A 24,094-nucleotide genomic window follows, 5' to 3' on the forward strand; every position below is an offset into this window, starting at 1 on the left:
TGTCAACTCTCTCCAAGATGTTTTGTCCGATTTGTATTTGTGACGGCAACTGTGGCTTCCTTGAAACAACCATATTATACTTACTTTGTTTTTGATACATTCATGTTCAACGCTACCCTGTTACTGTAATCGTTTACTCTATTAATTACTATTACAGTATCGTCAGCATAACGTACATTATTAATCACTTGCCCATCAACAAAAATTCCTAATGCGATATCTTCTAGAGCATCTTTGATAACGTGTTCCGAATATAAGTTAAATAGTAGGGGCGATAGATTGCATCCTTCTCGCACGCCTTTTTCATTTTTAATGGCGTCTGTTTCTTCACCGTATACCTACCCTGACTGTTGCAGTTTGCTCCCAATACAGGTTCATGATGGTACGTATGTCTTTAGTGTCAATGCCTATATCTATAAGTTTCATAAGTAGGTATCTCGTGTTGAACACGGTCAAAGGCTTTTTCGTAATCGATAAAGCACAAGAACACGTCTTGTTGCATAATCTCTGCATTTCTGAACCAGTACATTGAGCGCAAACTGTGCCTCCCTAGTTCCCATGCCTGCTCGGAATCCAAATTGGTTGTCACTAGTGCGACTGCATAGAGAACCACAACCTTCCTGGCAATACAGCTGCGTGTGGTGGAGCGGGTCGCCACAAACACTTGGTCGTTGCAGCTGCAGCACTGCGTGCGTACCACTAAATAGATGGTTCCACCTGCAGTTTGAGGCCTGTGTTGCTTTTGCCCGCGTGTGTACCGAGTGGCGTCTGTTTGCAGAGCGTGTACGTGCAGGCGCTGCTGTACGGCGGCTGCGCGGTGTCCGCGGCGCTGCTGCTGCTGCTGGCGCCGGAGACGCACCGCGCGCCGCTCCCGCAGCTCGCCGCGCACGCGGAGACCCTGGCGGCGCCGCCGCCCGGCTCCACCGACTTGTAGCGCCAGTAGTACATGTGGCGGCTTTGACTGATCGACGGGTTCTCGTCAATACAACAATCTATCCGTGTTAGCAAGCGATGGTGGATCGGGAGAGTAAGACGGTGCCCCTACTTGCAGGAGATAGGAACGACAGAGACAACGCTCTACGAAGCCGCTATCTCACTCTAAAGGCCGATGTACAATATTTCCTGCCGGCTCCTGCATGTCCCACACCTACTCGATGTGGGAGGGAGTGTCCACTGACGACAACGGTGATATCATTTCTACCACATTTACTACTCGGTGATATAATTTCTACCACATTTACTACTCGGTGATATAATTTCTACCACATTTACTACTCGGTGATATAATTTCTACCACATACTAGTCGGTGATTGCTACCTACGATGTGTATGTATATCGATTGTCCTCTAGATAATATCACTACCTATAGATTTATGAGTACTAAGTAGTATAATAGCCGACAAATAATATTCTAGACTAGACACCCAGCATCGTCTTAGGTCCTGATATTATTATAGCTATGCAAAGCTGAGGTCAAGTGGCGAAGACGACACGTAGGTAACTATAGGTACTTCATATTATTGTTCATACTTAGAATGGCGAGATGGTGGTGACCAAGACGTGGTCACCACCATCTCGCCATTACAGACATGCGCCTGTGCCGCTCGCCGCCACTGCCGCCACTGCCAGTGCTGGCGTGGGAGGCGTGGTTATCAGCTCCTTTCGTTTAGCAGCTAAGTAGGCAGGGACCTCCAAGGTACGCCTGTACTCAGTCGAATATCAAAGTCTCCCCTGAGGGACTACCTTGACTGATAGAGCCGAGAGCAGCCCTCGTCCTGAACATTATCTCTAACTTGAAATACTTTAGACTGTTAAAATAGGTTGGTAGGTAACTAGGTACCAGGTACTTACCTAATGATACTAGGTACCAGGTACTTACCTAATGATACTAGGTACCAGGTACTTACCTAATGATACTAGGTACCAGGTACTTACCTAATGATACTAGGTACCAGGTACTTACCTAATAATACTAGGTACCAGGTACTTACCTAATGATACTAGGTACCAGGTACTTACCTAATGATACTAGGTACCAGGTACTTACCTAATGATACTAGGTACCAGGTACTTACCTAATGATACTAGGTACCAGGTACTTACCTAATGATACTAGGTACCAGGTACTTACCTAATGATACTAGGTACCAGGTACTTACCTAATGATACTAGGTACCAGGTACTTACCTAATGATGCTAGTAAATGAAGTAGACACAGTACTTCAATGATGTGTGGCAGTAGGTATATACAGGGTTACAGGAAAAGAGGACACGATCCCGTTAGGGGGTTATAGTACAGGACATTAGCTATCAAACGACCCCTAAAGTGCTTATGCGAAAGTGTATCGTTTTCGAGTTATTCATTTTTTTATTTTTTTCTTGATAAAGGGGTGTTTGCCACTTTGAAAATTAATAAAAAAAAAGGAACAATGTATTTCATCAGATTTTTTTTTATTTCTTGCTAGTACATATCCTTGTTAATAAACAGTTACAAAACAAGAAAAATCTTCAAGCATTTCAAAATTACAGCCCAAAAATTGTACAAGTTTTCGATTTTTAAATTTAATTCTTTGAACAACTTGCAAATTTTCTGTAAAAATTACTATGGCACTTATCCTGCGGACTATTTTAAAAACATCTACGTTTCGATAGCTACCCATTAGTACAAAAAAATCATAAAATCAAGAAAAAATTACACAATAAAGAGACCAGGTAGAAAATTCTAACAAATGCTATTGCCAAAGAATTAAATCAGAATCAATGTAAAAACGAGTTTAATGCAAAATCGTCAAAGATTATTTTTCAATGAGGTCAAAAGGTAATATAAAATCAGTCAAGTGCGAGTCGGGCTCGCACACGAAGGGTTCCGTACCATCGTACAAGAAATATCACTTTTTAATTTTTTTATTTTTATGGTGGCCATTTTGTAATTTTTAGTATTTGTTGTTATAGCGGCCATAAAAATACACATTTTGTGAAGTTTTGAAAGTTTGACATTTTGAAACAGCTATAGATATGGTTAATTGTATTTACCTTTGTATATTATAAAGCTAAGTTAGGGTTTGCTACAAAATAATAAACATTTACAAAGACTTCATGTTTTATTACTTATATTAATTCCTAAACACAGTTGCAGTGAACACAATACTTTTGTATGTTCAGCGTGTTTGCACAACTTTTGCACGCGCGTCGCACGGACGCACAAGTGCATTGCGCGTGTATGCAAGTGGCAGAGCAACAGCACAACACTGCCCGGTGCCCGGTGCCCGGTGCCCCGTGCCCGGTGCCCGGTGCCCGGTGCCCGGTGCCCGGTGCGACACGGTAGGCTGTGGGCTGCACACACACTCACACTCACTCACTTCCATCTCAATCAGTCTAATCTATACATATCTACTTGGGTACTACAGACAAACACAGTTCACCAATTATAGTATGCAAAGATAGGCATTTCATAAAAAATGCCAGCTTCTAAAAATGTAAAATTACAGTAGCAGAATATAATATTGTACATCGACTTTTAAAAGAGATAGCGTTGTCTCTGTCGTTGAGACCGACGAAACGTCACATAGGTATGAGTGACAGAGACAACGCTCTACGAAGCCGAAATGTCATTGTAAAGGCCGATGTACAATACTTAAAATATTTTTATAACAATAAAGAAAACTTTTATTTGATCATTATTATATTTTTTTTACTTATTAGTTTAATTATATAGATTGATTTAATTAGTTTTTCAGATTTATTTAATTGTAGTGTTCATTGAAGTGTAATGATCAAATAAAAGTTTTCTTTCTTTCTTTGGCAGAGGGTTGCCACGACACTAGTGTCTGACAATACATGACGTGATTTCTAATACTATTCTGAAGAAAATATAAAAAAATTGACTTTATACTTTGACGTAGAATTTTTTACACCTTTATTACCTGTTATCTCCCAAAGCCACCATGATCCAAACTTTATACTCGCTGATCGTTCCTCCCTGTGTTGGGGACAATACGCAGAAAAACTTTCAGCTTTTATATAATAACGAAGGTGTGGCACGCGCCAGCGACAGCGGCGGTCACGCGGGCTGGTCAGCGGCGTGTAGCGGCTGCAGCTCCCGCGCGGGCGGCGCGGCGGGCGGCGGCGGCGGCGCGGGCGGCGCCAGGCGCGAGTACACCACGCGCAGCGCTAGCAGCGCCGCGAACGTCAGCACGGCCGTCGCGCTGAAGGTGGCGAGCGGGCCGCGCCGCGCGTACACCGCCGCCACGAACACGGGCCCCAGCGCGCGCGACACGCAGCCCGCGCCCGTCAGCACGCCCATCCACACGCCCTGCGGCCGCGGGCCCAGCACCTGCCGTCACAAGGCTCGCTCGATCACGTGCTCCGATCCCCTTTCATCTCATACGAGTGACAGAGATGTAAGAGTTTACGACCGCAGTGCTGTGCGAACTAAATTTCATTTTATTGCGTCGTGATAGATACCACAGCTCTCCCTCTCTATGCAATCTTACACCAAAAATTTTACACGAGAGCCATCGAAGAGGCGACGTAGGTATGTTTCTCAGATCACGTGACCGAGCCAGCCCGTTCTGGTACCTACTCCCGGGCAGAACATCAAACTTGAAGGATTTTAAAATGCGAGAACTTTTAAGGCGGCAAATTTCCTTGAAAGAGTATTAAAGATTACAGAAAACAGAGTATTTAGAAATAAACATTAGTTCTTCAAAAACTCCACACGCGTCCCATAAATAATTTTCAACTATTGAGAGTTTACAAAGTTAACCCAAATCCCTCAGTTGGCGTCACAATTTATGACCAATGAAATACTACTATGCTACAATTGTTTATGGCCAGTTCACGGTATAATTTAATGCAGACATAATGTAACTATGCATGAATGCAGAAGAAAACATCATACACTATTACACAAAAATAAACCGAAGCATGCAGCATTCAGCCGGTTTCCAAGAGAACTCACCTTAGAGAATATAGTCTGTATGAGGGTGACTCCCAACGGGTACCCTATAGACACGCACAAGTACCCCAGCAGGAACTGCACGAGGGTGAGGCCGCGGGAGGTCGCACACCAGGGCTGGGAGTGTTGAGGACACCCGCCGCCGGCCTCTGCGTCCGTGCCGAGCGCTTCGGACGCCAGCGGCGGCGGGCCCGGCCCCCACGGGATGCACAGCAGGGACGCCATGCCCGTCAGCAGGAAGCCGCCCCACAGCAGCAGAGCTCTGCAACACGACCGGACAACGATACAGTAAGATGCGTGCAAGTCACCTTACCTTAAAATGAAAAGGGATCTCCTAGACAAGCGCGCTCCGCCACACCCACTCGCCAGCAGCCGAGTGCTAGTCTCTACATAGTATAAAATAAAGTCGCTTCCCGCGTCTGTATGTATGTATGCACGCGTAGATCTTTTGAACTACGCAACGGATTTTAATGCAGTTTTGATAGAGTGATAGCAAGGTTTATAGGTATAGTTTAATTCTTAAAAATTAGAGATCCCTAGAGAAATATGTCTATAAAAATCAATTGTACATATTTAATTAGATAAATTAAGATATCTAATATTAGTTTTACCGCGCGGCATCTGTGTGCATATCGTCCATTGACGCAACGCACACACGCGTGCCAGCTGATCGGGGAACCGGCCCCCGCCGCGGCGCGCCGCAGCCCCCGCCGCGGCGCGCTGCGGCCGAGGGCCCGCCTGGTGGCTTCCAACACCGTCCCTGTGTCCACGTCTGTCGATAGCGCGAAAACATATGCATATTGGAGTGTCGATATTGAACGAGTTCTTACTGTCGTAGACTCCGTGAAAAGAAACGTATGAAGAAAGTATTTACTCTATGGAACGTAGTCATCTTTATTTTAGTTGTCAGAGTTGGATTTTGACACACATTTTGTGGTTGTTCACAATTCTCTCTCGCGTTAAATTAATTAAGTATCAGATTATAGCTTAGCTAATTTTTATTATTTGAGATAGGTAGGTAGTTTCTTAATCGTGATATTTAATTCGGTGATTGTGATATAGTTAGAACAGTAATTGTTCGATGCTAATGTACATTGTGTTAAATCTAGTGCCATGCGGTGACTTTGTCTGCAAGGCACTATTAATAATGTTCGCGTAGTTGTTTGACGAATATGCAATATTATTTATTGGTGAATATTAGAGTAATTCGTGAGTTAACGTTTGGCTCAGTGGATAGATTATTATAAGGACATCCGTTAAGGTTATTTCTGCAAACGCTAGTAATTTAGAGTGTAATTGGAGATATACCGGCAGTTGAGATAATGATTAGTTTGAAGTGATAGTTTAGTGTGATAGTAACTTGAAGTTAACTTTGATAGTACCCGCTTTAGAATCGTATAACCCGGTTGGTAAAGAATCATTGATGACTCTCGTGTAATGTTGAAATGGATTAGACAATGAGTTGCCCATGAGATCGAATAGCTTACATTCTACCTGGTTTCTGTTGTGATCGCTTATTTGGGTGGATAGTAGTCGTGGCGCGTCACGCGTGTGGCGCACGATGCTATGGTGTTCTGTATGCAGATGTGCACGGAGTGGAGAAGGTAGAGCTATTGCGATATTCTGAATTAGTAATGAGAAGTCAATTATAAGATCGGTGGCCCTACCGCGGTTGTTTGACAGCTACAATGTCACGATCGCAATCATCTCTGATTGGGTAATGCTCGCTCACTATTGGCCACAATGCATTGTTGCTCATTGTTGCAACAAGAATCGCACAAATTCAGCCAATCAGAACAATTGAGATTGTAATAATGATTGATGCAGGTTTTAGACAATCGCCCTACTGGTTTAGATCGTAAGAGAGTCAATGCAATGATCCTTTTAAGAGCGTTCATGAAGTTGTGATTGATTACCGTGAGATGATTAGATAACGGAATAGGTCATTATTTGATTGAGAGGTTGCAATAGCAATTGTGCCCTAATCACATAACGCGATGATAATGCGATGATGACGATGACGATGACACCGGTCCTGACTCGTCTGTTCCGTCTGTCTTACTCCTCCGGCACAGTTCCATCTTCGTGGAAGACTGCCTTAGTTCACCCTATTCCGAAGAAAGGCAATCATTCGGACTCCTCAAATTATCGACCTATCGCGATTACCTCCCTCCTGTCCAAAGTCATGGAGCAAATCATAAACGCCCAGCTGCTGGGATATCTTGAGGAGCACCAGCTGATCAGTGATCGTCAATACGGTTTTCGCCACGGCCGATCAGCTGGTGATCTTCTTATTTATCTCACGCACCGCTGGGCGGAAGCCATTGACAGCAAGGGAGAGGCTCTGGCGGTCAGTCTTGATATTGCAAAAGCCTTTGATAGGGTTTGGCATGAGGCACTTCTATCGAAACTACCATCTTACGGACTACCAGTGAAGCTGTGTAATTGGGTCGCCAGTTTCCTTGACGGTCGCAGCATCAAGGTCGCTGTCGACGGTTTTTGCTCGGAACTCAAACCCATCAATGCTGGCGTCCCTCAGGGCTCGGTGCTATCGCCCACACTGTTCATCCTGCATATCAATGACATGTTGCATCACAACAACATCCATTGCTATGCGGATGACAGTACGGGTGATGCCCTGTACAAAGGACATACACAGCTTTCTCGCGCAGTGCTGGAGGAGTGTAGAGCCAAACTTGTGTCTGACATAGAAACCTGCCTAGGTAAAGTGTCAGAATGGGGCGCACAAAACCTAGTGCAATTTAACCCAACTAAAACACAGGTTTGCGCGTTTTCCGCCAAGAAGTCCCCTTTTACACTGCCTCTTCTCTTTCAGAGCACTCCCCTCACACCTTCCAACAGCATTGGGATCCTTGGAGTCCACATTTCGAGCGAGGTTCAATTCCGCGATCATTTGGAAAGCAAGGCCAAATTAGCCTCCAAAAAGCTTGGGGTGCTCAACAGAGCAAAGCGGTACTTCGCGCCCGAGCATAGGCTCCTACTCTATAAGGCGCAAGTCCGCCCTCACATGGAGTACTGCTCACACCTTTGGGCTGGAGCACCCCAGTACCAACTCCTTCCATTTGATCGGATCCAAAGGCGGGCTGTTCGACTTGTGGACGATCCCAAACTAACCGGCTCGTTGGAAAGCCTGGAGCACCGCAGAGACGTTAGCTCTCTATGCGTGTTCTATCGCCTGTAGAATGGGGAGTGCTCTGAAGAGCTTTTTGACCTCATTCCACCCTCTTTTTTCTACAACCGCACCGCGCGCCACCGTAAGGAATTTCACCCTCACCATCTGAGTGTCTGGTGCACTTCGACCGTCCGCTGCGCCAGATCCTTCTTTCCACGCACGTGCAAACTGTGGAACCAACTCCCATCGGCGGTGTTCCCACTAGATTATAACATGGGGTTATTCAAGGGGCGGACCAACAAATTCCTAAAAGGCCGGCAACGCATCGGCGGCTCCTCTGGTGCTGCAAATGTTCATGGGCGGCGGTAATCACTTAACATCAGGTGACCCGCCTGCTCGCTTGCTCGCTATATCTATTAAAAAAAAAAAAAAAAAAAAAAAAAAACGATGATGATGATGATGATGCGATGATGAAGATTTACCTACGTTACGTTACGCTAGTGGTTTTTAACCGACTTAATGTAATAGCTTAGTAAACAGTAGATTTTTAACCAGTCATAGCATAATTCCATGGGGCCACTAAAAATTGTGAAATAAAATTTTTTTACAAAAAAAATAAAAACCGACTTCGATACACAAACACTAAAAATTGAAAAATAAATTAATTTATTACCGAATATATTATGTATACAAGAGTTAATATAGTTCCATAATAATATTTTTTGGGGTCGGTGCCAATGAGGTGCCATTGTGGAGTCTCATAATAATATGAAGTCTAGACGATTCGCGCAGCTAAAGCTAATTGGCACCGGCACCAAAAAGTATTATTATGGAACTATATTAACTCTTGTATACATAATATATTCGGTAATAAATTAAATTATTTTTAAATTTTTAGTGTTTGTGTATCGAAGTCGGTTTTTACTTTTTTTGTAAAAAAAATTTCACGTGTGATAAGTGAGTATTACAATGATTGTAATTGAAGGTAGCTCATGTCATTGCATAACAAAAGAATATAGTTAGTTCAAATACAAGTGGCCTGATTAATTTAGGGAAAGTGTCCTGACTGATCCAATAAGTTGTTTGCAGTACTGAGAACTATTTGTAAAGAACATGGATTAAAGTACCTACTTATTAATTACTACCTTCTGATGTCGGCTAAAGATCAATAATAATTATCGGCCATCCTTCTGTTTCTCCGACATGCACGTAATTTTAAATTATTAAGTACGTTACTTCGCGAGACTGTAATTGCTTTAATAGTGCCATTTAAACCGATTGAGTGCTGGAGCCTGTCTTCTGATTGTTGGGGAACATCTTGGTCTTCCTACACCACCATCAACAACCCCAAAATAATATGAAATATCGTAAGATTAAAACTAGCGCGCAACAAAACGAGACGTTGCCGTGGCGCGGCGCGCGGCGCGCTGTCAGTGAGGAGATTAGGTATAGACCTAATCTGACACCACGTTAGTGTCTACGTGGCACCCATGCGAAGCCGGGGCGGGTAGTAGCGTAGTAGAGTAGTACAAACGTGCACCTCTCCTCGAAGAGCCTGGTGAGCGGCGCGATGAGCGCGAACACGACGCAGGCGATGAGCGCGCCGGCGCTCATGAGCGCGCCCATGTACTCCAGCGCCTGGCGCTTGCTCCACGCGAACTGGTCCATGGTGAGCGACGTGGCCAGCGTCTCCAGCAGCACGAAGTTGAACACCAGCACGAAGAACGCGCCCACCAGCATCCAGCTGCTCACGTAGTCCGGCGCCATCGCCCGCAGCGCCTCCTTCTCTGCAGAACACAGATACACTTCAGTACACGACTGTGTGATGTTCGGGACTCGGGCCTCGGCTCGGGGCTCACCGGTCCGCTTCCCGTGCACGAGCATGGCCTCGCGCGCGGCGATCTTGCGCTCCGTGAAGCAGCACGGCAGGAACAGCAGGAAGTTGAGCAGGCCCAGCAGCGCGTTGGTCCAGCCGGCCGCCGTGTACATGTCGAGGCGCAGCGGCGGCCGCGCGGCGCCGGGCGGCGCGTAGGGCGCGCCGGGGCCCAGCGGCGCCGCCGCGGCCTGCAGCGCCGGCCCCACCACGAAGCCCAGCACCTGCGCCAGCGACGCGGCCGCCACGGCGCGCGTGCGCTCGCGCGCCAGCGTCGCGGCCGACAGGTACGCGCGCGCCACGGCCACGTTGGCCGAGCTGACGCCCACCAGCGCGCGCGCTGCCAGCATCCAGTGCTGCGCGTGCGGCCGCGCCAGGTGCAGCTGCGCGTAAAGCACCGACGCCAGCACGAACAGCGCCAGCGTGGCCAGCATGGGTGCGCGCGCGCTGCCCGCGCGGTTGGCCCACAGCCCCAGCAGCGGCGACGCGGCCAGCTGCCCCAGCGGACTGGCGCCCACGGCCAGCCCTAGGGCCTCCTTGCTCGAGCCGGGCTGCAGCTGCAACCACCGAAATATGGATCGGTTAAGCTGGGACCGTGATCGTGGACCATCAGTGGGTGCTTGAGGAAGGATCCGGACCGCGGGGCACGCGGGGCACGCGGGGATCTGCGTTTTGTGCACGTCTGCCCCAGAAAGGGGAGAAAGACTAATTAGGGACAAGGAAAGGATAGAAAGAATTTGTAGGGAGTCAAGAAGGCGCCAAGCGAAAGAGCCACCGAGCAAGTACCGACCGGCGCCCTCGCGCGCTCGGCCCATATAACCGCGAGGTTGGTTGGTGGCCATGGGAGGTGCCGCTGTATCCTGCCACCTCCGACGACGACGACGACTCTTAAGTTTAGCCAACAGTCGTTAATCCAACAAATACCTAAGGCGTTTAAAAAAGGAATTTTGTTGTGGGAAACGTATCCTAAGGCTTCCTGCGAGGGCGCCACCACTTTCCCTCTCACAGCGTGACAACCGTAGAGCGGCACTCGCGATTGTATCTAGCTGTACTTGTATTTCGCTCGACCACAGCTGTGTCGCTGTGTCGCTGTGTCGCTGTGTCGTTGTGATGGCAGCGCACCGGATCGGGAGCGGGCTGGTCAGCGTCTTATGAGTTCCCAAACGATTGAGTGTGAATCGTTGGGAACCTACCGGCGTGTTCGCCCGTCACCGCTCTGTATGTGATGTAGAGCCTAGCAGTCGTCGTAACCTTCGCCAATTGGCAGAGGGCGCCGCGGACGAGCGAGGTTGACGCTGAGGGCGCTGAGGGCGCTGAGGGCGCTGAGGTGCGAGGGTGCTTCCTTACTTGCTATCTGTTTGTGAGCAGAGAAGCTAGAGTTCAAATATTTCAAATTTCATCATTCGAGTTCTTTATCAAAAGTTATCTAACGAGTACCTACATAGTGTATCACCCCTCACCAGCGGGCCTCGGCGCCGGCGACTCGAGTTATCTAACGAGTACCTACATAGTGTATCACCCCTCACCAGCGGGCCTCGGCGCCGGCGACTCGAGTTATCTAACGAGTACCTACATAGTGTATCACCCCTCACCAGCGGGCCTCGGCGCCGGCGACTCGAGTTATCTAACGAGTACCTACATAGTGTATCACCCCTCACCAGCGGGCCTCGGCGCCGGCGACTCGAGTTATCTAACGAGTACCTACATAGTGTATCACCCCTCACCAGCGGGCCTCGGCGCCGGCGACTCGAGTTATCTAACGAGTACCTACATAGTGTATCACCCCTCACCAGCGGGCCTCGGCGCCGGCGACTCGAGTTATCTAACGAGTACCTACATAGTGTATCACCCCTCACCAGCGGGCCTCGGCGCCGGCGACTCGAGTTATCTAACGAGTACCTACATAGTGTATCACCCCTCACCAGCGGGCCTCGGCGCCGGCGACTCGAGTTATCTAACGAGTACCTACATAGTGTATCACCCCTCACCAGCGGGCCTCGGCGCCGGCGACTCGAGTTATCTAACGAGTACCTACATAGTGTATCACCCCTCACCAGCGGGCCTCGGCGCCGGCGACTCGAGTTATCTAACGAGTACCTACATAGTGTATCACCCCTCACCAGCGGGCCTCGGCGCCGGCGACTCGAGTTATCTAACGAGTACCTACATAGTGTATCACCCCTCACCAGCGGGCCTCGGCGCCGGCGACTCGAGTTATCTAACGAGTACCTACATAGTGTATCACCCCTCACCAGCGGGCCTCGGCGCCGGCGACTCGAGTTATCTAACGAGTACCTACATAGTGTATCACCCCTCACCAGCGGGCCTCGGCGCCGGCGACTCGAGTTATCTAACGAGTACCTACATAGTGTATCACCCCTCACCAGCGGGCCTCGGCGCCGGCGACTCGAGTTATCTAACGAGTACCTACATAGTGTATCACCCCTCACCAGCGGGCCTCGGCGCCGGCGACTCGAGTTATCTAACGAGAACCTACATAGTGTATCACCCCTCACCAGCAGGCCTCGGCGCCGGCGACTCGAGTTATCTAACGAGTACCTACATAGTGTATCACCCCTCACCAGCGGGCCTCGGCGCCGGCGACTCGAGTTATCTAACGAGTACCTACATAGTGTATCACCCCTCACCAGCGGGCCTCGGCGCCGGCGACTCGAGTTATCTAACGAGTACCTACATAGTGTATCACCCCTCACCAGCGGGCCTCGGCGCCGGCGACTCGAGTTATCTAACGAGTACCTACATAGTGTATCACCCCTCACCAGCGGGCCTCGGCGCCGGCGACTCGAGTTATCTAACGAGTACCTACATAGTGTATCACCCCTCACCAGCGGGCCTCGGCGCCGGCGACTCGAGTTATCTAACGAGTACCTACATAGTGTATCACCCCTCACCAGCGGGCCTCGGCGCCGGCGACTCGAGTTATCTAACGAGTACCTACATAGTGTATCACCCCTCACCAGCGGGCCTCGGCGCCGGCGACTCGAGTTATCTAACGAGTACCTACATAGTGTATCACCCCTCACCAGCGGGCCTCGGCGCCGGCGACTCGAGTTATCTAACGAGTACCTACATAGTGTATCACCCCTCACCAGCGGGCCTCGGCGCCGGCGACTCGAGTTATCTAACGAGTACCTACATAGTGTATCACCCCTCACCAGCGGGCCTCGGCGCCGGCGACTCGAGTTATCTAACGAGTACCTACATAGTGTATCACCCCTCACCAGCGGGCCTCGGCGCCGGCGACTCGAGTTATCTAACGAGTACCTACATAGTGTATCACCCCTCACCAGCGGGCCTCGGCGCCGGCGACTCGAGTTATCTAACGAGTACCTACATAGTGTATCACCCCTCACCAGCAGCCTCGGCGCCGGCGACTCGAGTTATCTAACGAGTACCTACATAGTGTATCACCCCTCACCAGCGGGCCTCGGCGCCGGCGACTCGAGTTATCTAACGAGTACCTACATAGTGTATCACCCCTCACCAGCGGGCCTCGGCGCCGGCGACTCGAGTTATCTAACGAGTACCTACATAGTGTATCACCCCTCACCAGCGGGCCTCGGCGCCGGCGACTCGAGTTATCTAACGAGTACCTACATAGTGTATCACCCCTCACCAGCGGGCCTCGGCGCCGGCGACTCGAGTTATCTAACGAGTACCTACATAGTGTATCACCCCTCACCAGCGGGCCTCGGCGCCGGCGACTCGAGTTATCTAACGAGTACCTACATAGTGTATCACCCCTCACCAGCGGGCCTCGGCGCCGGCGACTCGAGTTATCTAACGAGTACCTACATAGTGTATCACCCCTCACCAGCGGGCCTCGGCGCCGGCGACTCGAGTTATCTAACGAGTACCTACATAGTGTATCACCCCTCACCAGCGGGCCTCGGCGCCGGCGACTCGAGTTATCTAACGAGTACCTACATAGTGTATCACCCCTCACCAGCGGCCTCGGCGCCGGCGACTCGAGTTATCTAACGAGTACCTACATAGTGTATCACCCCTCACCAGCGGGCCTCGGCGCCGGCGACTCGAGTTATCTAACGAGTACCTACATAGTGTATCACCCCTCACCAGCGGGCCTCGGCGCCGGCGACTCGAGTTATCTAACGAGTACCTACATAGTGTATCACCCCTCACCAGCGGGCCTCGGCGCCGGCGACTCGAGTTATCTAACGAGTACCTACATAGTGTATCACCCCTCACCAGCGGGCCTCGGCGCCGGCGACTCGAGTTATCTAACGAGTACCTACATAGTGTATCACCCCTCACCAGCGGGCCTCGGCGCCGGCGACTCGAGTTATCTAACGAGTACCTACATAGTGTATCACCCCTCACCATCGGGCCTCGGCGCCGGCGACTCGAGTTATCTAACGAGTACCTACATAGTGTATCACCCCTCACCAGCGGGCCTCGGCGCCGGCGACTCGAGTTATCTAACGAGTACCTACATAGTGTATCACCCCTCACCAGCGGGCCTCGGCGCCGGCGACTCGAGTTATCTAACGAGTACCTACATAGTGTATCACCCCTCACCAGCGGGCCTCGGCGCCGGCGACTCGAGTTATCTAACGAGTACCTACATAGTGTATCACCCCTCACCAGCGGGCCTCGGCGCCGGCGACTCGAGTTATCTAACGAGTACCTACATAGTGTATCACCCCTCACCAGCGGGCCTCGGCGCCGGCGACTCGAGTTATCTAACGAGTACCTACATAGTGTATCACCCCTCACCAGCGGGCCTCGGCGCCGGCGACTCGAGTTATCTAACGAGTACCTACATAGTGTATCACCCCTCACCAGCGGGCCTCGGCGCCGGCGACTCGAGTTATCTAACGAGTACCTACATAGTGTATCACCCCTCACCAGCGGGCCTCGGCGCCGGCGACTCGAGTTATCTAACGAGTACCTACATAGTGTATCACCCCTCACCAGCGGGCCTCGGCGCCGGCGACTCGAGTTATCTAACGAGTACCTACATAGTGTATCACCCCTCACCAGCGGGCCTCGGCGCCGGCGACTCGAGTTATCTAACGAGTACCTACATAGTGTATCACCCCTCACCAGCGGGCCTCGGCGCCGGCGACTCGAGTTATCTAACGAGTACCTACATAGTGTATCACCCCTCACCAGCGGGCCTCGGCGCCGGCGACTCGAGTTATCTAACGAGTACCTACATAGTGTATCACCCCTCACCAGCGGGCCTCGGCGCCGGCGACTCGAGTTATCTAACGAGTACCTACATAGTGTATCACCCCTCACCAGCGGGCCTCGGCGCCGGCGACTCGAGTTATCTAACGAGTACCTACATAGTGTATCACCCCTCACCAGCGGGCCTCGGCGCCGGCGACTCGAGTTATCTAACGAGTACCTACATAGTGTATCACCCCTCACCAGCGGGCCTCGGCGCCGGCGACTCGAGTTATCTAACGAGTACCTACATAGTGTATCACCCCTCACCAGCGGGCCTCGGCGCCGGCGACTCGAGTTATCTAACGAGTACCTACATAGTGTATCACCCCTCACCAGCGGGCCTCGGCGCCGCGACTCGAGTTATCTAACGAGTACCTACATAGTGTATACACCCCTCACCAGCGGGCCTCGGCGCCGGCGACTCGAGTTATCTAACGAGTAACCTACATAGTGTATCACCCCTCACCAGCGGGCCTCGGCGCCGGCGACTCGAGTTATCTAACGAGTACCTACATAGTGTATCACCCCTCACCCAGCGGGCCTCGGCGCCGGCGACTCGAGTTATCTAACGAGTACCTACATAGTGTATCACCCCTCACCAGCGGGCCTCGGCGCCGGCGACTCGAGTTATCTAACGAGTACCTACATAGTGTATCACCCCTCACCAGCGGGCCTCGGCGCCGGCGACTCGAGTTATCTAACGAGTACCATACATAGTGTATCAACCCCTCACCAGCGGCCTCGGCGCCGGCGACTCGAGTTATCTAACGAGTACCTACATAGTGTATCACCCCTCACCAGCGGGCCTCGGCGCCGGCGACTCGAGTTATCTAACGAGTACCTACATAGTGTATCACCCCTCACCAGCGGGCCTCGGCGCCGGCGACTCGAGTTATCTAACGAGTACCTACATAGTGTATCACCCCTCACCAGCGGGCCTCGGCGCCGGCGACTCGAGTTATCTAACGAGTACCTACATAGTGTATCACCCCTCACCAGCGGGCCTCGGCGCCGGCGACTCGAGTTATCTAACGAGTACCTACATAGTGTATCACCCCTCACCAGCGGGCCTCGGCGCCGGCGACTCGAGTTATCTAACGAGTACCTACATAGTGTATCACCCCTCACCAGCGGGCCTCGGCGCCGGCGACTCGAGTTATCTAACGAGTACCTACATAGTGTATCACCCCTCACCAGCGGGGCCTCGGCGCCGGCGACTCGAGTTATCTAACGAGTACCTACATAGTGTATCACCCCTCACCAGCGGGCCTCGGCGCCGGCGACTCGAGTTATCTAACGAGTACCTACATAGTGTATCACCCCTCACCAGCGGGCCTCGGCGCCGGCGACTCGAGTTATCTAACGAGTACCTACATAGTGTATCACCCCTCACCAGCGGGCCTCGGCGCCGGCGACTCGAGTTATCTAACGAGTACCTACATAGTGTATCACCCCTCACCAGCGGGCCTCGGCGCCGGCGACTCGAGTTATCTAACGAGTACCTACATAGTGTATCACCCCTCACCAGCGGGCCTCGGCGCCGGCGACTCGAGTTATCTAACGAGTACCTACATAGTGTATCACCCCTCACCAGCGGGCCTCGGCGCCGGCGACTCGAGTTATCTAACGAGTACCTACATAGTGTATCACCCCTCACCAGCGGGCCTCGGCGCCGGCGACTCGAGTTATCTAACGAGTACCTACATAGTGTATCACCCCTCACCAGCGGGCCTCGGCGCCGGCGACTCGAGTTATCTAACGAGTACCTACATAGTGTATCACCCCTCACCAGCGGGCCTCGGCGCCGGCGACTCGAGTTATCTAACGAGTACCTACATAGTGTATCACCCCTCACCAGCGGGCCTCGGCGCCGGCGACTCGAGTTATCTAACGAGTACCTACATAGTGTATCACCCCTCACCAGCGGGCCTCGGCGCCGGCGACTCGAGTTATCTAACGAGTACCTACATAGTGTATCACCCCTCACCAGCGGGCCTCGGCGCCGGCGACTCGAGTTATCTAACGAGTACCTACATAGTGTATCACCCCTCACCAGCGGGCCTCGGCGCCGGCGACTCGAGTTATCTAACGAGTACCTACATAGTGTATCACCCCTCACCAGCGGGCCTCGGCGCCGGCGACTCGAGTTATCTAACGAGTACCTACATAGTGTATCACCCCTCACCAGCGGGCCTCGGCGCCGGCGACTCGAGTTATCTAACGAGTACCTACTAGTGTATCACCCCTCACCAGCGGGCCTCGGCGCCGGCGACTCGAGTTATCTAACGAGTACCTACATAGTGTATCACCCCTCACCAGCGGGCCTCGGCGCCGGCGACTCGAGTTATCTAACGAGTACCTACATAGTGTATCACCCCTCACCAGCGGGCCTCGGCGCCGGCGACTCGAGTTATCTAACGAGTACCTACATAGTGTATCACCCCTCACCAGCGGGCCTCGGCGCCGGCGACTCGAGTTATCTAACGAGTACCTACATAGTGTATCACCCCTCACCAGCGGGCCTCGGCGCCGGCGACTCGAGTTATCTAACGAGTACCTACATAGTGTATCACCCCTCACCAGCGGGCCTCGGCGCCGGCGACTCGAGTTATCTAACGAGTACCTACATAGTGTATCACCCCTCACCAGCGGGCCTCGGCGCCGGCGACTCGAGTTATCTAACGAGTACCTACATAGTGTATCACCCCTCACCAGCGGGCCTCGGCGCCGGCGACTCGAGTTGTCGTTTGGGACGCGCCACGTCACGGCTTGTAGCATGCAATCTCCCAATTATCCAAGGACACTAGCGCGCCTGTCGCCCGTCACACGCCGCGTCACGCGTCACGCGTCACGCGTCACGCGTCACGCGTCACGCTCCCTTGGGGCAACTCAAACCAATACCTATTTATCTCAGTGTTGTCACGTCGCGTCTCCATCGATCATCCAATATGCCACGTTCGGGACAACTACTCGTCAGTAGATACCTACCTACTCCCCTATCGTGAGTGACACACGGTGGTAGATAATCACAAGACACAGCAATGTCGCCGAATATTTATAATATTATGTACACCTAACTATAAAGAATTGTACAGTGTTTAGGAAATTAAATAAAGTCCGCTTGTTGTCTCTGGCATGGTTGATATTTTCGTCACTTAAAAAAAAATTACGAGTTTTAGAATGAAATAATAACCATAATGTTCTGGCAGAGAGCCACACGCGTGCCGACGCGAGTCGCAGTTGGTACGTAAGAACACAAGCCAGTAGCCGCGACACGCTTCAACATAACGACACGAACAACACTGAAGAGAAGTTGATGTTTAGAGTTTGTACGTAAGAACACAAGCCAGTAGCCGCGACACGCTTCAACATAACGACACGAACAACACTGAAGAGAAGTTGATGTTTAGAGTTTGTACGTAAGAACACAAGCCAGTAGCCGCGACACGCTTCAACATAACGACACGAACAACACTGAAGAGAAGTTGATGTTTAGAGTTTGTACGTAAGAACACAAGCCAGTAGCCGCGACACGCTTCAACATAACGACACGAACAACACTGAAGAGAAGTTGATGTTTAGAGTTTGTACGTAAGAACACAAGCCAGTAGCCGCGACACGCTTCAACATAACGACACGAACAACACTGAAGAGAAGTTGATGTTTAGAGTTTGTACGTAAGAACACAAGCCAGTAGCCGCGACACGCTTCAACATAACGACACGAACAACACTGAAGAGAAGTTGATGTTTAGAGTTTGTACGTAAGAACACAAGCCAGTAGCCGCGACACGCTTCAACATAACGACACGAACAACACTGAAGAGAAGTTGATGTTTAGAGTTTGTACGTAAGAACACAAGCCAGTAGCCGCGACACGCTTCAACATAACGACACGAACAACACTGAAGAGAAGTTGATGTTTAGAGTTTGTACGTAAGAACACAAGCCAGTAGCCGCGACACGCTTCAACATAACGACACGAACAACACTGAAGAGAAGTTGATGTTTAGAGTTTGTACGTAAGAACACAAGCCAGTAGCCGCGACACGCTTCAACATAACGACACGAACAACACTGAAGAGAAGTTGATGTTTAGAGTTTGTACGTAAGAACACAAGCCAGTAGCCGCGACACGCTTCAACATAACGACACGAACAACACTGAAGAGAAGTTGATGTTTAGAGTTTTGGCGACACGTCTCCGGCTGCACATCTTGGCAAATGTACGCCGTCCAGCGCGACGCAGTCTGGGACTGGGACTGGGACTGGGACTGGGACAGTCGGAAACTTCACAAATAACAATCCTCTCCCGGTCTCTCGGAGCTAAGCCGGGGAAGTCGGGCCGATTTAATCGCTCGTAACGAACCATTGCTTTTTGATCGTCTTCCAAAAAGAAGGTGGTTCTCCATTCGACCCGTTTTTGTGTACACCGATTTTTTCGAGGTTTCAGAGCCGATTTGCAGAATATTTTTTTAATCAACCGAGGAAGCTTCCGTGGTTGTCCCATAAAAAATTCTGGATCCGACTCCTTAATGCTGATGCTGCAGGGTTCCTGCCAGCCTAATTTAAGACGATTCGGGAAGTGTTCATAGTGAATTAATATTGTAAGTCCCAAGCGACGACTTCATGCTTGAACTCCAAGTCCCAACTCCTCAACCCTGACGATGCAGGGTACAGCACTCCTAAACTAGTATGCTTGAACTCCAAGTCCCAACTCCTCAACCCTGACGATGCAGGGTACAGCACTCCTAAACTAGTATGCTTGAACTCCAAGTCCCAACTCCTCAACCCTGACGATGCAGGGTACAGCACTCCTAAACTAGTATGCTTGAACTCCAAGTCCCAACTCCTCAACCCTGACGATGCAGGGTACAGCACTCCTAAACTAGTATGCTTGAACTCCAAGTCCCAACTCCTCAACCCTGACGATGCAGGGTACAGCACTCCTAAACAAGTGACTCAGGAACTGCGGATGATGCAATATTATTTAAGGTACCGAGCATAGACTACACCACTGAACTCCTAAGCCATGGGGATTCGGGAATTTCTGGTGGTGAATTAATATTCTAGGTATCAAGCGACGGCTTCATGCCGTTCGCTCCAGCTCCAAGCTCCTCAAACGTGACGCTGAAGTATGCAGAACTTCTAAGCCATAGAAATTCAGGAACTGTTCCTGGTGAAATAATATTGTAAAGAGCCTACACTTTGTTATTGAATTCCAAGTCCCAACTCTTCCATCCTGAAGCTGCAAGGTACTGAACCCCTAAGGCGTGTGGATATGGAAAGCTTTAGTGGGGAATTGATATTTAGGAACCAAACAATGACTACTTACACTAAGAAGCTTTAAATAAATAAAAATATCAAAAAAAACGACTTCGGAAACCACTACAAAGTATAAAATAATAATTGATACACGTTTCTTCATACATAAATTATGTATGAACTACTAGAAGTTAATACGTGAAGTTCGCCCGACTTCAACATTCATACACGTCTAGAATCAAAAGTTATTTTTTACTTTGTAGGGGTTTTCGAAGTCGGTTTTTTAATAATTTTTTTCTCTTAAAGCTACGCCAGATCCTAATCGCCGGAAAGGTAACCGAAGCGCGACGTGGGCCCCGAGTGCTGGACTGCTGGGCTGCAGTGGGCCGGTGCCTGCACCGCGGCAGGCGGCAGGCGGCAGGCGGCAGGCGGCAGGCGGCAGGCGGCAGGCGGCAGGCGGGTTCCGATATTGAGATCCACGCGATCGATCATGCGACAACATGTCGGGATTATTTCCACTGCCCGATACAACGGATTACCTGATCCATCAAATACTTTATTGTATCTGTCATCGTCATTCGAATAAATATTCATCTTTGTTTAGGGTTCCGTAGCCGAAGGTCGCCAACGGAACCCTATCAGGTACTAATGAACTAAGCCTCCGCTTTCTGTCCATGTGTGTCTGTCAGCGGGCTATCTCGTGAACCGGTATAAGTAGAGAGTTGATTTTTTTAAAGAACATGTAGGTACCTAATTCTATTTTATATTGCCGCTGCAACAAAGAATAATATTATAAATTTCAAAATGAACGCTGTGAAAATGTTAGTGTTGTGTACGACGGCACTGTGTGTGGCGTGCTGGCGTGCTGGCGTGCTGGCGTGCTGGCGTGCCCGACGACGCACGGACGGACAGGGCACTGATATACTAGGTATAATATGTAGAGGTACATTTCACCCCATTTATATTCCGAGTTTTAGCACCGTTCAGTAGTTTTTGTTGGTACTTAATTAGTAGAAATCATTGAATGTTAACTAAACAATTCATTACGCAAGTACTTATATATATATTTGTCGGTATCGCTACGTACCTATAGCTATAGCACGTACAACAATGTACACTGTTATCTGTGTCGTTATCGCGCCTCGACTCGAGCGTGTCGTGTCGTGTCGTGTCGTGTCGTGGAGTCAACGCGAACGTGTATTTCAATTTTCGTAGGGATCTATAATTTTTTTTTAATAAAATATAGTCTATCTATGTCACTCAGAACTGTGAAGCTACATTCAGCTTGCTACTGATGAAAGAATTACAAAAATTCTTTAAAATTCTTGGTTTGTAAGGAGTAATCTATATTACTGCCTACAAACCAACTTACAAACTTGACTTGTTTATAATATTATAGTAAGTAGTTAGTAGGTATAGTTAGACATAAGTAGATAGGTAGATGTGGCAACGCTCGTGGCGACGCGACCGGCGGCCGTGGCGACCCCGCGGACTCGGCCTTGACTCTTTTTGTTGTGGTCGCGCCGCCACGCTGGCCGCTGCGCCAGATTCCTGCTAACAATCACGCCTGGTCAGTGGTCAGTGGTCAGTGGTCACTCGTCATTGTGACCACTTGCACTACATTTGTATCTACTCTGAATTACGTCACTGAATTCTGCATTTATTTCCCGATCTATTTGACATATTATTAAAAAATAGGTAGGAAGTTATACCTATTTTTTAACCCCCGACCCAAAAAGAGGGTTCAATAGTTAGTGCGTCATCGTAATCAGGGGGTCGAGAATAGCTTCAAGTGGTTCGTGCAATAGCTAGACCTGTAGGTCGTACACTACGCACTAGGCACCTCCCATGCCAATGCGTCGCTTCACAACAATGTGGCTGGAGACATTGATTATGTATTGGTCGGATACATTTACAATAAGCGGTCTAATAAGAAAACTAGAAAAGAGCTGATAATTTTCAAACAACAGATTTTCTTGGATTATACCTACCTACCTAGCTACGAACACTCGATCGAGACACCTTTCAAACAAACAAAAACTGAATCAAAGTCGGTTCATTCGCCTACCTACCTAGCTACCTACCTAGCTACCTACCTCGCTACCTACCTAGCTACCTACCTAGCTACCATACCATGCTACAGACAAATACACAAACACACAGATTCAGCTCTTTTCTACATAAAGTACATAAAGTTCGTTCATACATAAAGTACCTAATTACGAGCTTGTAGGTAGCACATTAGTTAAGTACATATCATTATAATACCTAAGTGATATTATGCATAATTTATCATACTAACTAGGTATTTACCTACCGGAACAGATAAATAAGTTAATTGTAGGTAGAAATCTTCTGTTTACATCGCAAGGAGCAGCTCGACGGACGCGGACGGACGGACGGACGGACGGACGGTGTAAACTGTTATTTACCTACCGATACATGTACCTAGTTGTCTTCTGTGCTCTACAGCTTGTCTTACACCTATGTACGTAACTAGGTATATAGCTCATGTATTATTTAAAGGAAATGGCTAGGTCATTGAAGCTTTGTGGTCGAGTGGAGCGAGTGGTGCGAGTGGAGCGAGTGGAGCGAGTGGAGCGAGTGGAGCGAGTGGAGCGAGTGGAGCGATGGAATGTGGAGTCTGTTGAGCTCTGTGCGAAGATTAATATAATTACCATGTAATGAACGGATGTGAGCGTCTTCCACTAAAAGTGTTATTTGTTGTACGATAGGTATGTTAGGTACAGTACAGTAGTCGTACTGGAGTCGGACCTCTCGGCGACTCACCTTGTCCAGATAGGGCCACACGCCCGTCAGCACGATGCTGAACCCCAGCGACATCTGGAACATGGTGAAGTAGATGACGTACACGCTGCGCCAGCGCTCGCGCCGCTCCTGCGCCGTCTCCAGCGCGCCGCCGTCGCCCGCGCCGCCGTCCGCCTCGCGCCGCCCCGCCAGCGCCCTCAGCCACTCCATAGTCCCGTCCTCACACCACACCGACACGCCAACATGCCAACATTTGCGCTGCTCTGCCTCTGATACTTGTGTGCGAACGAGCCCCGATCACAACATTCGACACTCTAAACAAATAAGTGTAAACAAAGAGACGCACACGCGGAGCGAGCGACGTGCGCTCCCTCCCGATGTCCGATATAAACTGTTGCTGACTGCTCACTGCTGTGCTCAGTGTCAGTAGTCAGTGCTGTGGCGTGCTGTTGGTATTTGACGTTTGAACAAGAATTCGTATCTCGTTCATTGGCATCGTCTCTCTCTCTGACGACACGAACGACTCTATCAAACTAGCTAGGTAGGTATATTTTTACGACACGTTTGTCAATAGTAGAAAGTAAAATCTGTACGTTACGTTATTACGTTATCAAATACGATGTGGTTTTGTACGCACAGAGTACATTGAATATACGTTTGTACGTTAGACACCCGTAGACGCTATTTAGTTTCACTAAGCACTCTGGTGATACAGCACTACAATAGTTATCTACAAACTAGCTATCAGCCTATCACGTTCCATTACGTCACGATGGTATATAAAACAAAAATTACGGGAATGTTAAAAGTATGGTTAATAAAATAGTAAATCAGATAGGTACCTACATAAAATAGTAAATCAGATAGGTACCTACATAAAA

The 24,094-nt window shown here is 49.8% G+C and overlaps 2 protein-coding genes across 2 annotated transcripts in view; one reads left to right on the forward strand and one right to left on the reverse strand.

Moving 5' to 3' along the window:
- The window catches only part of LOC117986743 (organic cation transporter protein-like), a 19,365-nt gene extending 15,926 nt beyond the window's left edge, over positions 1-3,439 (forward strand). The window contains exon 8 of the mRNA XM_034973614.2: positions 779-3,439. Within this exon, the coding sequence (XP_034829505.1) occupies positions 779-934 (156 nt within the window). The 3' untranslated portion in view covers positions 935-3,439. The remainder of the gene's footprint in view (positions 1-778) is intronic.
- On the reverse strand, positions 3,090-23,872 carry Cln7 (CLN7/MFS domain-containing 8). The gene is made up of 5 exons (XM_034973615.2): positions 23,235-23,872; positions 9,951-10,521; positions 9,632-9,878; positions 4,962-5,220; positions 3,090-4,334 (listed from the first exon to the last, which is right to left on the reverse strand). Exons 1-5 carry the CDS (start codon positions 23,421-23,423, stop codon positions 4,062-4,064), a joined length of 1,539 nt encoding a protein of 512 aa, XP_034829506.2. The 5' UTR covers positions 23,424-23,872; the 3' UTR covers positions 3,090-4,061.
- Between the last annotated feature and the right edge of the window lie 222 nt (positions 23,873-24,094).

This window comes from Maniola hyperantus, chromosome 11 (assembly GCF_902806685.2).
Source record: "Maniola hyperantus chromosome 11, iAphHyp1.2, whole genome shotgun sequence".
In the NCBI taxonomy this organism is placed as follows: domain Eukaryota; kingdom Metazoa; phylum Arthropoda; class Insecta; order Lepidoptera; family Nymphalidae; genus Maniola; species Maniola hyperantus.

What these genes read in the sequence shown, in the direction of transcription:
- Cln7 (XM_034973615.2), bottom strand. Translation starts at nt 23,423, where the DNA reads ATGGAGTGGCTGAGGGCGCTGGCGGGGCGGCGCGAGGCGGACGGCGGC. An exon ending in CGTGCACGGGAAGCGGACCG is followed by an intron (nt 9,879 to 9,950) that starts GTGAGCCCCGAG and finishes TGTGTTCTGCAG; the next exon opens with AGAAGGAGGCGCTGCGGGCG. An exon ending in TACAGACTATATTCTCTAAG is followed by an intron (nt 4,335 to 4,961) that starts GTGAGTTCTCTT and finishes TTGTGACGGCAG; the next exon opens with GTGCTGGGCCCGCGGCCGCA.